Source organism: Grampus griseus (genome assembly GCF_964374135.1).
Source record: "Grampus griseus genome assembly, chromosome: 17".
Classification (NCBI taxonomy): Eukaryota; Metazoa; Chordata; class Mammalia; order Artiodactyla; family Delphinidae; genus Grampus; species Grampus griseus.
Genome location: NC_139011.1, coordinates 27,901,564 through 27,914,031, shown reverse-complemented (window position 1 = coordinate 27,914,031; position 12,468 = coordinate 27,901,564). Strand labels below are relative to the sequence as shown.

Sequence of the window (12,468 nt, the reverse complement as noted above, 5' to 3'; positions counted from 1 at the left end):
ATTGTTTGTGGAAGGAAAAAGTGAACTTTTAGAGGTCTGGCCTGGGGAATAGTAGAAGGTAGTGTGGCCAGCCTGATGGTATCAAGTAAGACAGGCAAAAGGAAGCACGATATAGAAGTACTCCAATAAATAGTAAATTTTGCCTGACTTGTCATTTTTCCCTGGGACCCAGACAGTAACTGCCACTGAAAAATCTAGAAAATTACTTGTGCTTAAATGGAGATGACTGTGCTAGTTTGGAGACGTTGGTTCTTCCAGTTCATCTCCCCAGCACAGAGTAGTCCAGTCAAGCATCTCTAATCCAGCCTGGGATCAGTCTGTCTCTTCTCTTTCCTCCACCCCCCACTCCTTCTTCTTATTGAAAAGAGAGATAACAGAGAGAACAAATGTTCTATTCTTGTCTATTCCAAACTAAAGTAGGCAAAAAAAGAAAAGTTAATATAAAAGGAGTATCGTTTAAAACATAAAATAGGAAGAAACCTGGACTTGCCAGGACTGTTGAGTATGGAAGATCATGCGTCTCAGGAAATCCCTCAGTTCCAGGCAAACCAGGGGCAACCATTTGAGCCTATATAGGATGTGTTAAGAAAGTGGAGAAGATACAGGGCAATGACAAGGTCTGAGTTATGCTTTAAAAGATACTCTTCTTGGGCTTCCCTGGTTGCGCAGTGGTTAGGAATCTGCCTCCCAATGCAGGGCACATGGGTTCGAGCCCTGGTCCGGGAAAATCTCACATGCCACAGAGCAGCTAAGCCCGTGCACCACAACTGCTGAGCCTGTGCTGTAGAACCCGCGAGCAACAACTACTGAAGCCCACGCACCTAGAGCCCGTGCTTCGCAACAGGAGAAGTCACCACAATGAGAAGCCCACGCATCACAACAATGAGTGGTCCCCGCTCACTGCAACTAAGAAAGCCGCGCGCACAGCAATGAAGACCCAACACAGCCAAAAAATAAATAAATAAATAATAAATTCTTTTAAACAAAAATACTGTCTTGACCACTGAGTGGAAAAAGGATGGCTCTTGACCATTGTAATTTTGCTTTGTTTTGTTTTATTGTAGCCTGAATTAGGTGACTTGGATACCTGGCAGGAAAATACCAATGCATGGGAAGAAGAGGAAGATGCGGCCTGGCAAGCCGAAGAAGTTCTGAGGTATTTGAGTAATATTCACACTGCAGCCTGAGTAGAAGAACTGGTTTTGTCCATGTCGCATTTAAGGTCAAGAAAGCTTATTCTGCCAAATGTTGTATTTTTCGTCATTCTCATTTGAACCTTGATAATATGGGATAGTTTTTTTTGTATTTCAGACTACATATGCTATTTTATATGATTAAAACCTCACAGAAACCAACAATTTAAAGCAATATAGATACAAAAGAATAATTTATTAATGGAGAATGAAACCTTTTACATATATACACGATATTGAACTATATGCTTTATACTTCATTCCCTATAAAATATATTTATCTCTTGAAATGTCCTGCCGTGAAATGTGAGTCACAACAATGTATGTTCTCTAGGTCAGAAGTTATACCTTTAGTTTTGTTTCCCCGTGGTCTGGCATAGTGCCAGCACTGCTCATTTGAATAGAGCAGTGAATAGCACTGCTATTTGAAAATAACTTGTATTTTACTCTACATTTGTATGTGTACTTCAATTTATGTACTTGAAAGCCCTGAGGTAGATAAGATAAGTCATATACTTACTGCCTGCTCTACAGAAAATATTATTCTGGAGGTTTTCAAGTTTGTTTTTGTTGGTTATGTTCTTATTTTTTTGTTTTTGTGAGCAGTAACTCAATTCTTGCTACTACCACATTAGGTCAAAAAGAAAATTTACCTTGAGAGAGTCTGTGACTCATCACTGATGAAAACTCAGATATGTAAATGTATCTAAATTACTTTTGCATTTTTCAAGATGATAAAGTAAAATATAGCAATGTGTTTTTTTCAAATATGGCTTTTATAATTGGGATAGAAAATGAATTACTCTTGGGCTTCCCTGGTGGCGCAGTGGTTGAGAGTCCGCCTGCCGATGCAGGGGACGCGGGTTCGTGCCCCGGTCCGGGAAGATCCCACATGCCGCGGAGGGGCTAGGCCCGTGAGCCATGGCCGCTGAGCCTGCGCGTCCGGAGTCTGTGCTCCGCAATGGGAGAGGCCACAACAGTTAGGCCCGCGTATCGAAAAAAAAGAAAATGAATTACTCTTTATTTGACTATCTTAACGAAACAACTGATTTCATTTTTGTGTTGTCCTTTCCTCTCTTTACCAATAAATTATAATTACCTTGAACAACCAGCAGAGGGTGTAGTTAAATAACTGGGAGTTAAGGCTGACCTCTTTTTGATCTTGTGCTTACTGTTTTCAGCATTTTTTTTTTTAAACAGGAAGGGGTCACATTAGTAAATTTGTGAGAGTTTAAAATATTTAGTTCCTGCTTGATAATTATTCAGTATAAAGGAAATAGTTTTAAAATTGTAAACATTTATGTTGCATGGATTTCAAGAAAGGTGTCACTTGTTTTTTCATTTTTTATTTTTTACTCTGTTTCTTTTGGATAAATCATAGATACAGAAGTCTGGGTATTTTAGAACATTTTGGGGATTCTAGTGATGATTGGTGTCATCAACCACAAGGATGATAAAGGAAGGAGCTATTCATTTTGAATCCAGTAATCTTAATGCCAACACTGTAGAGTTTATGAGTTCACAAGTAGCTGAACATTCACTGTACAAAAACCTTTTCTTTTTCACCCTATCTTCTTGCACCCTGAACAAAACAAAACCAAAAAACTCAAACTTAGTGCTTTTGATATGACAGCTTGGGAGAGGGATCCTATTAGTCAGTAATAGACATGTTTCTTGCTTCAGGTTGCATAAGTAGAGCCAAAAACACTTCCATATGTTGTTACCGCCCTCAGGATAACACTGAGAATTTTAAAAGTGTATCCATAATCCATAGCCTCTAACCTAGCCTGTTCCCCATTGCCACTTTAAATACTGCCAGTACTATGATCAGTATCATTAAGGAAAAAGATTCTGGTACCTTAGTGATTCCAGACATGTATCTGGACAGGAAAAATATATTTTGTCTGCATTAATGTCTAAGTTGCCTCTTGTACCAGAAATATTAATTGCTGATGTTTATATATCAGCTAGTAACTAGGTCAAAGCTCAATTATCTTATGTTTGTAACCTAGCCAGCCCTTTTTAATTCTTTTTCTCTTTCTTTTTTTGCCACAGACATTTTGATGTTTTTAGTGCAGATATCAGTTTTGCTTGAAAGTGAGCAGAGCTATTGAAAAGTAGATTTTTTAAAACTATTCTTTTGAAATTTTAGTTAATTGATAGTGATGGTCAAAATGTTGCCTAAACTAAGGCTCTCTACTGTCTTGAATTTTGGTCATCCATACCTCTGCTTACTCCCATTTGTAAGTATGATTGAGAAGTGTATATACATTTCACTCACTATAGCCAGCTTTGAGCTGTCCCATATATGGGTAATCCACACTAGATTTTTCTCTGTATAATCCAGTGTTGCCTATCTGCTGCCCAGCTGTGCCCTACAGCTTCCTTCCTCAGCCTTGTGTGCTTCTTGACTTACTTTCTCATATCCTAAACCTTCAGACCCAGGACCAACTTCTGTTCTTCTTTCTCCTATTTCATCACCACACTCCTACTCCCACTTCCCATACAAATCAATAAGATAGAGCACTTAGATGTGGAATCTAAAATATGACACAAATGAACCTATCTACGAAACAGAAACAGACTCACAGACATAGAGAACAGACTTGTGGTTGCCGGGCGGGGGTGGGGGTGGATTGAGACTTGGAGGTTAGCAGATGCAAACTACCATATATAGAACGGATAAATGACAAGGTCCGACTGTATAGTATACAGACTATATTCAATATCCTGTGATAAACCATAATTGAAAAGAATATTTTAAAAAATGTGTATATATGCATAAATGAATCACTTTACCATACAGTGGAAATTAACAGAACATTGTAAATCAACTCTACTTCAATTTAAAAAAATCAATAAATATAGAGGGGTTTAGTGATTCTAGATCAGTGGAGTTAGGGAGGGACTGGGGGAAGGTATTTCATAATGTGTAATTAGTAAATACCCACCATTCTGCCCCTTCATTAGTAGAGCTAGTCAAATCTTTAAATAGATTTCTAGCTTCTAGTTGGAAGTCATGTCTTAGGTTTCCATTTTCTCTTTGCTTTGTGCTCTGTACATCTGTGTTCTTGACATCCTTTAGCTGACTATTTTTAACTATTATAATAACAGTATTTAATCCTAAATATCAGGCTTTTCTGAATGGTACCAAAAAGAAGGTGTGGTCCAATGGAAGTAGTGTTTTAGTGAAAATAATCTAAAGAAGAGGGATCAGGAGATGTGGGTTCTTAACCTTAATCTTATAATTTTGGACATTTCACTTAACCTGAATGCCCCATTTTACTTTTTTTTTTTTTTTTTTGTGATATGCGGGCCTCTCATGTTGTGGCCTCTCCCGTTGCGGAGCACAGGCTCCGGACGCGCAGGCTCAGCAGCCATGGCTCATGGGCCCAGCCGCTCCGCGGCATGTGGGATCTTCCTGGACCGGGGCACGAACCCGTGTCCCCTGCATCAGCAGGCGGACTCTCAACCACTGCGCCACCAGGGAAGCCCCCATTTTACTTATTTTTAAACCAGAGATAATACCTTTTTTATTTTGTAAGTCATGTTCTAAAGATTAAAAAAATATATACTGTTTTTGAAAATCTTTGAAATTTCAAAGCAGTGAGAAGAATGAAGACTTTTTAACCTTAAATTTGATGATAATAAAAGGGCAGTGCTGTTTCTTTCTGGAATTTATTCACCATTTTACCTGTGTGGTGTTTTCTAAAAGTAAAAATACGAATATGTTTCTTTTCAGGCAGCAGAAGATAGCAGACAGAGAAAAGAGAGCAGCAGAACAACAAAGGAAGAAAATGGAAAAGGAAGCACAGCGGCTAATGAAGAAGGAACAAAACAAAATTGGTGTGAAACTTTCATAACAAAATGTCCTTCAGATGCATAGTGCCAGTGGGAGAAATATGAGCTCCACAACCCAAGCAACATTTGTATGGAGCTAAGAGTATTTCCAGAATACAAATACTCTGCTGGATTTTGATGCATTCATCAGGCCATACAGGACACCAGGATTCTCTCAAAGTCCCTTGAACTCTTGGTGATTGAGACTCAAAGAACACAAAAGACTTGTGAGACAATATTTTCTTCAACATGTTCCAACTGTAAGACCATTGTTTGCTGTAGGTAAATTATTACAAATGAAATATATCAGTACCTCTTCAAGCTAGTGTTTCTAGCTGATTAAATGGGTGTAAATTTTATGGTGGGAAAGAACTCTGCTGTCTATAATGCTTTCCTTCATTGTGCATAATGATAAAATAAATAATTTTAAATATTCTTTTGTTTCCATGATTACCTGACCTAAATCAGACAGACTTGCAGAGCTTTAACTTCTTATTTTTGTTGTCAGAAGCTGGTATTGGCACACATTTCCTTTAACTTGAACTGGTATTCATTAGGGATCTAGTAATTTCAGTTTTCAAGAAAATGACATTAAATGCAATAATTTTATTTAGTACAAACATTTTGTACATCATTGTTTTCTTTTAGATGGTGTTGTTATACATATTTGTCATTTATATTACATGTATAAACATATTGAAAATCAGTTAAAATGGCAAATTTGTTTTACATTATTATAACTTGTGAGTTTTAAAAGCTAGTATTAGTAGTTTTTCCCTGTCATTGTAGATTTTAAGATGTTATGGTATCTTTAAGTACCTTAGTTCCTCCCCACCAAAAGGTATTAATTTACAAATGCATATAGCCTTCAGTTTTACTATTTCAAAGCTTTTAGATAATTTCTGTATCAGTTTTATATATCTGACATAATACAGGTTACCTATGTTGTTGACTAAGGTAACATTATTGATTTATTAAAACAAGATAGGAATAATAACACTTCTATTTTCAGATGTTGACTAGCTCCAAAATAGTTTTCAGGAAATAGATATAGACTGTGTTCATAGGGAAAAATGTAGATTTGATAGTTTAAAATCTCATTAATTTTGTCTCCACAATTAAAATACATCCAGCCTGACCTTCTATGGCTTTAGAATTTAATATTTTTACTTTCTTAAAAGCTGTTGCCCAAATGAACATTTTGTGGATTTTGAAAATGTCGTAAATACTCTACAGGCCAAATACTGCTAATTTATTTGAATTAAAGTGATATTTCATGGTAAAATCACAAACTATACAATGAGCTAAGTTCTTACGCCTAAGCTTCCAGACTAAATGCAATTTATTTTTTATTTTTAAAAAATTTTTATTGGAGTACAGTTGATTTACAGTGTGTTAGTTTCAGGTGTACAGCAAAGTGGAATCGGTTGAAATTTAACTTTGATAAAAGAACTTCCTGTTATAGCCCCAAGCTATATTTTCAGTTATGTTTATTAGAGAGTTTTTGCCAGTAAACTCCCAATTAAATAGAATTAGACTCAAATTTTTAATAAAAAATGAATTATCTTATGTCATTTGTATTTATTTTAGTTATTATAGGAATGCTACATGCTTTCTCTAAATTGGGGGTTCGAAAGGATAATTTCTCCTTTAGTACAATCAGTCTTACTGTTTTTCCCCCATAGTTTTTTTTTCTTTTTTTTCCCCCATAGTTATTGAAGTCTGCTTTGGTCATGATTTTCATGTGTGAGATTTTGTTTTTTGTTTGGTTTTTTATTTTTGTTTATTTAGAAATAAAGACTGGATAGAAATTATAGTCTGTATAGATTAATTAGGAAGAAAGAGATTTTTCTCATGGAAAGAATAGATATGAATTCTTGAATTTTTTGACCTCTGTTGGTATGTAAACTAAACTCCTGTATTAAATTGGTTATATTGTTCCAAAAGAAGTCATGGAGTTAAATACATATGATAAATCCTTTAGTAGCAAACTGGCTCCTTTAGCTTCTAAATTTATGGTTTCTTAATTTTAGCAAAGGATTATCAGTTTTAGAAGCTTATTAGTAAAAGTGAAAAAGAAATATGGATAGGCATAGACAGAATTAGTGCAGTGCTACCCATCATCTGAATTGTGCATTTCATGTACTGAGATAACAAATAATCAAAAACATGTGAAACTTATTCTGTGTTTTTTATATATATATTTCATGGTTTCTAGCCATCTCCTTTTATTAAGCTTTAGCTAGGGATATCCTCTAATTGAATCCTGGCTCTTTTTTAGTAGCATCTTTAATTGAGTCAATATTCAGCATCTGAATTCCTCAGTTTCAACATGTACTCGCCTCTGGCCAGGGCAGTGACTGTTCCTGGATGAAGATTGGTGGTTGGGAAGAAGGTGGTAGCTCTAGAAACTGGCATCTGGATTGATCTTCAACACCACTCTACAAGCTTATCACTAGAGTATAAATTTAACCACGGCCAATGTTCCAAAAACCCTAAACTTTGTCAATACAGGTAGGTATACCTTGTTTTATTGCACTTTGCTTTGTTGTGCTTTGCAGATACTGTATTTTTAACAAATTGAAGGTTTGTGGCAACCCTGTGTTGAGCAAGTTTATCAGCACCAATTTTCCAACAGCCTTTGCTCACTTCTTTACATTTTGGTATTTTCACAGTATTTCAAACTTTTTCATTATTGTATTTGTTATGGTGATCAGTGATTTTTAATTTACTATTGTTTTTGGGGTGTGAACCATACCCATATAAGATACGACAGTGAACTTAATTGATAAATGTTGTATGTGTTCTGCCTGCTTCACCAACTAGCCCTTCCCCCGTCTTTGTCCCTCTCCTCCCACCTCCCTATTCTCTGAGACACGGCAATATTGAAACTAGGCAAATTTAAAACCCTACGATGGCCTCTAAGTGTTCAAAAGAAAGGAAGAGTCATACATCTCTTACTTTAAATCAAAAAGCTAGAAATGATTAAGTTGTGAGGAATGCATGTTGAAAGTTGAGATAGGCCCAAACTAGGCCTCTTGTGCCGAACAGCCAAGTTGTGAATGTAAAGGAAAAGTTCTTGAAGGAAATTTAAAGTGCTACTCCAGGGACCATACAGATAAGAAAGCTTTATTGCTAACATGGAGAAAGTTTTAGTGGTCTGGATAGAAGATCAAACTACCCACAACATTCCTTTAATCCAGAAGCCTTATCCAGAGCAAGGCCCTAACTCTCTTCAATTCTGTGAGGGCTGAGAGGTGAGGCAGTGGTAGAAGAAAAGTTTGAAGCTAGCAGAGATTTGTCCATGAGGTTTAAGGAAGAAGTTATTTCCCTAACAAATGTGCAAGGTTAAGCAGCAAGTGCTAATGTAGAAGTTGCAGAATGTCATCCAGAAGATCTAGCTAAGATTATTCATGAAGATGGCTGCAGTAAACAACAGATTTTCAATGTAGGTGAAACAGGTTTACATGAGAAGAAGTTGCCATGTAGGACTTTCGTATGTAGAGAGAAATCAATGCCTGGCTTCAAATCTTCAAGAGACAGGCTGACTCTCTCGTTAGGGGCTAATGCAGCTGGTGACTTTAAGTTGAAGCCAATGCTTATTTACCATTCCCCAAATCCTAGGATCTTCAAGAATTATGCTAAATCTACTCTGCCTGTGCTCTACAAATGGAACAACAAAGGATTGATAACAGCATGTCGGTTTACAATATGGTTTACTGAATATTTTAAGCCAACTGTTGAGACCTACTGCTCAAAAAAAAAAAAAAGATTCCTTTCAAAATATTCCTGCTTATGGACAATGCTCCAGCTCTGATGGAGATGTACAATGAGAGTCATATTGTTTTCTAGCCTGCTAACACAGCATCCATTCTGCAGCTCTTGCATCAAGGGAGTAATTTCGATTTTCAAGTCTTATTATTTAAGAAATACAATTTGTAAGGCCATAGCTGCCATTGATAGTTATTCCTCAGGTGGATCTGGGCAAAGTCAATTAAAAACCGTATGGAAAGGATTCACCATTCTAGATGCCATTAGGAGCATTCATGATTCATGGGGAAAGGTCAAAATATCAACATAAAAGCATTTGGGAGACGTTGCTTAAAACCCTCATGGATGACTTTAAGGGGTTCAAGACTTCAGTGGAGGAAGTCACTGCAGATGTGGAAATAGCAAGAGAACTAGAATTAGAAGTGGAGCCTGAAGATGTGACTGAATTGCTGCAATCTCATGATAAAGCTAAATGGATCTGGAGTTACTTCTTACGGAAGAGCCAAAGAAAGTGGTTTCTTGAGATGGAATCTGCTCCTGGTGAAGATGCTGTGAAGATTGTTGAAGTGGCAGCAGAGGATGTAGAATATCACATACACTTAATTGATAAAGCAGCACCAGGGTTTGGGAGGAGGGACTCCAATTTTGAGAAAAGTTCTACTGTGGGTGAAATGCTATCAAACAGCGCTGCATGCTACAGAGAAATAATTCCTAGAAAGGAAGAGTCAATCAGTGCATCAAATTTCATTGTTATCTTTAAGAAATTTTCACAGCCACCCCAGCCTTTAGCAACCACCAACCTAATCAGTCAGCAGCCATCAACATGGAGGCAAGACCCTCCACCAGAAAAAGATTATGACTCACTGAAGGCTCAGATGATGGTTAGCATATTTAGCAATAAAGAATTTTTAAGTTGAGGTATGTACACTTTTTTGACATAATGCTATTGCACACTTAATGGACTACAGTATAGTATAAACGTAACTTTTCTATGCACTGGGAAACCAAAGCATTCCTGTGACTTGGTTTGTTGCAGTATTTGCTTTATTGTGCTCATCTGGATGATGTATTTACTAAAGGCATGCTCTGGGCCACATAGAGCTAACATTTACATTTTCTTCAATCCTTTGTAGTTCAGCTTTGAGATAACCTACTGAAACGATTTTCACACTCCTTAGCCTCTTGTTCAGAGGAAATCTTTCATAAGTGTGTCAGCGAATACAGCAGTTACCAAGGTGGGTGCTTCTGGCTGAAGTCAAATTGGGAGGTTGGGGTGCTCTAGGACCTGCAGATGGCTGCAGGTGAAGGAGCTTCTCCCCTCTCTTACAGGTGAATGGAGGGCTGACGAAGATGGTGGATCCATTAAGAGCTCATTTTAGTAGCTAATAACTTAATCAACTTGTTTTTCCCATTATGCAGATTTTTAAAATTTAAGTTGTTCTCTCCTAATATCAAAGACAGCTTTTTTTCCTTTGTGTAATTTACTTCCATTTTCTTTAATACAACCAAGGCTGTTTCAAGGTTACATCAACAGCTAGTAACTTTCTTTCACTTTGCTTTCTTTTTTAAAAATTATTATTTATTTATGTTTTATTTTGGCTGTTCCAGGTCTTAGTTGCGGCACGCGGAATCTTCCTTGCAGCCTGTGGGATCTTTAGTTTCGGCATGGGACTTCTTACTTGCGGCATATGGACTTCAGTTGCAGCATGCATGAGAGATCTAGTTCCGTGACCAGGGATCGAACCCGGGCCCCCTGCATTGGGAGCATGGAGTCTTACCCACTGGACCTCCAGGGAAGTCCCTCTTTTACTTTGCTTTCTTTTTTTTTTTTTTTTCCCTTAAATTTGTGTATTCATTTATTTTATTTTTGGCTGTGTTGGGTCTTCGTTGCTGTGCGTAGGCTTCTCATTGCCGTGGCTTCTCTTGTTGCGGAGCACGGGCTCTGGGCGCATGGGCTTCAGTAGTTGTGGCTCGTGGGCTCTAGAGCGCAGGCTCAGTAGTTGTGGCACACAGGCTTAGTTGCTCCGCGGCATGTGGGATCTTCCCGGACCAGGGCTCAAACCCGTGTCCCCTGCACTGGCAGGCAGATTCTTAACCACTGTGCCACCAGGGAAGTCCCTACTTTGCTTGCTATCTTTTATTTTCAGTGTCCCTTAGTCGTGGCCATTGGACTGCTCAGTAACTAGAGTAAGTTTTGAGAGTAGTATGCTTTTTCACCAGAAGCCTCAATCTCCTAAGCTGGAAAGAGACACTATTCTAGAAGACCCCTCATCCTCCACCCCATACGACAGATTTCTACCCTTGCATAACTGCTGTTGCAACTGCTAATCCACAATCAGGAGTGTTACAGAGAAACTCACTAGCAGTCTTTGACCACCCAAGACAATCTCAGCCTTTCCCTTCAGGGAACTTCCATGGCTATTTTTGCAGGGACCTTGCCTATATACTGCTCTGATCCATCAATTTTGAGAGCTTCTCAGAGTTCTCCAGCTGCTGCAGAGATGGGGCAGTATTAAACAAATCGCCTGTGATTGCAAATCTTTTGAATGGTGGTGGTGGTTTTAAGGGTTAACTGAGACTGAGTGTTCATTATAGTGCCTGGCAACATATATAAGTGCTCAACAACGGTAGTTGTGAGCCCCTGCACACACTTCCTTATGAGCCCCTGCACGCACTTTCTCATGGGATCCTGTGCACACCTCCCACCTCTCACCACACACTGATGTTGCAGCCCCTTCCCTGAGGAGAGTGGGAGAAGTTGACTGATCTTACAAAATTAATTTTTACACACCTTTAAGTTGAACTGCAAGTTTAATAAGAAAGAGAATCAACATTGACTGTGGCTCGGCACCATCAGAGAATTTTAACTATCAGTGACTCCTCACATCCATTGAGGTGGACATTATCCCCACCTGACATGTAAGGAAACCAAAGCTTAGAAGGACGATTGTGTGCCAGCTTAATGGAAAGGAAAATAGCAAGCTTTGAGAGCAGCTATATTAGTGTTTAATCAGCATTCTAAATGGACTATGAAGGCCTATCTTCACTTGATGAAACTACGAGCTGCCAAAGAGTGAGCTTTTAGTCATTCCTCTCTGGTTCTTAAAGAGCTCAGTGATGTTACAAATGATAGTAGATAATGTGTTTCTAAGAATTTATTTAATAAACATGAAAGAAATTAGCTTGGCTTTTATTTTCATATAAATAACAACTGTGGTTGAATGTCAATGCCATATAATTATGTATTTCCAGGTTACTTGGGTCAGATGTTATAATCAAGGCAAAATGAAGTGTGGTTTATATTCACACATTTGCATAGGCCAGTTAGCTCACTTGATTGGGTCACATTTCAAATGAGGCCAAGGTCACAGGTTTCATACATGTGCAGACCAGTACTACACCCAGAGACCTTCCTGCTACAAATTGTGTCCCTGACCTTGTCCGGGTATCTTCCTAACACGTGTCTTCAGGATCTGGTTCAGAGAGTGATTGGCACAAAAAAAATCATCCCCGTGAACGGGGACTCAAAGGACATAGTCTGAGTTGGTGGTGTGTTGAGAGAAATTGCTATGGTTTCTTATTCTTGGGTCAATTTTGGCTCATTATAAGATATTAATATCTTCTTGTAATTGGTTTCATTTGTTAAAATATTCAGACCTTAATT

General features: G+C 38.0%; 1 protein-coding gene across 3 annotated transcripts in view; it reads left to right on the top strand.

The window, feature by feature from the left end:
- EBAG9 (estrogen receptor binding site associated antigen 9) overlaps positions 1 to 5,647 on the top strand; it is a 31,592-nt gene extending 25,945 nt beyond the window's left edge. For all 3 annotated transcript variants that reach the window (XM_082674809.1, XM_082674808.1, XM_082674810.1), the window contains 2 exons: positions 1,065 to 1,156; positions 4,936 to 5,647. In XM_082674809.1, coding sequence (XP_082530935.1) covers positions 1,065 to 1,156; positions 4,936 to 5,056 — 213 coding nt within the window. In that variant the 3' untranslated portion in view covers positions 5,057 to 5,647. The remainder of the gene's footprint in view (positions 1 to 1,064; positions 1,157 to 4,935) is intronic.
- Positions 5,648 to 12,468: the final 6,821 nt, after the last annotated feature.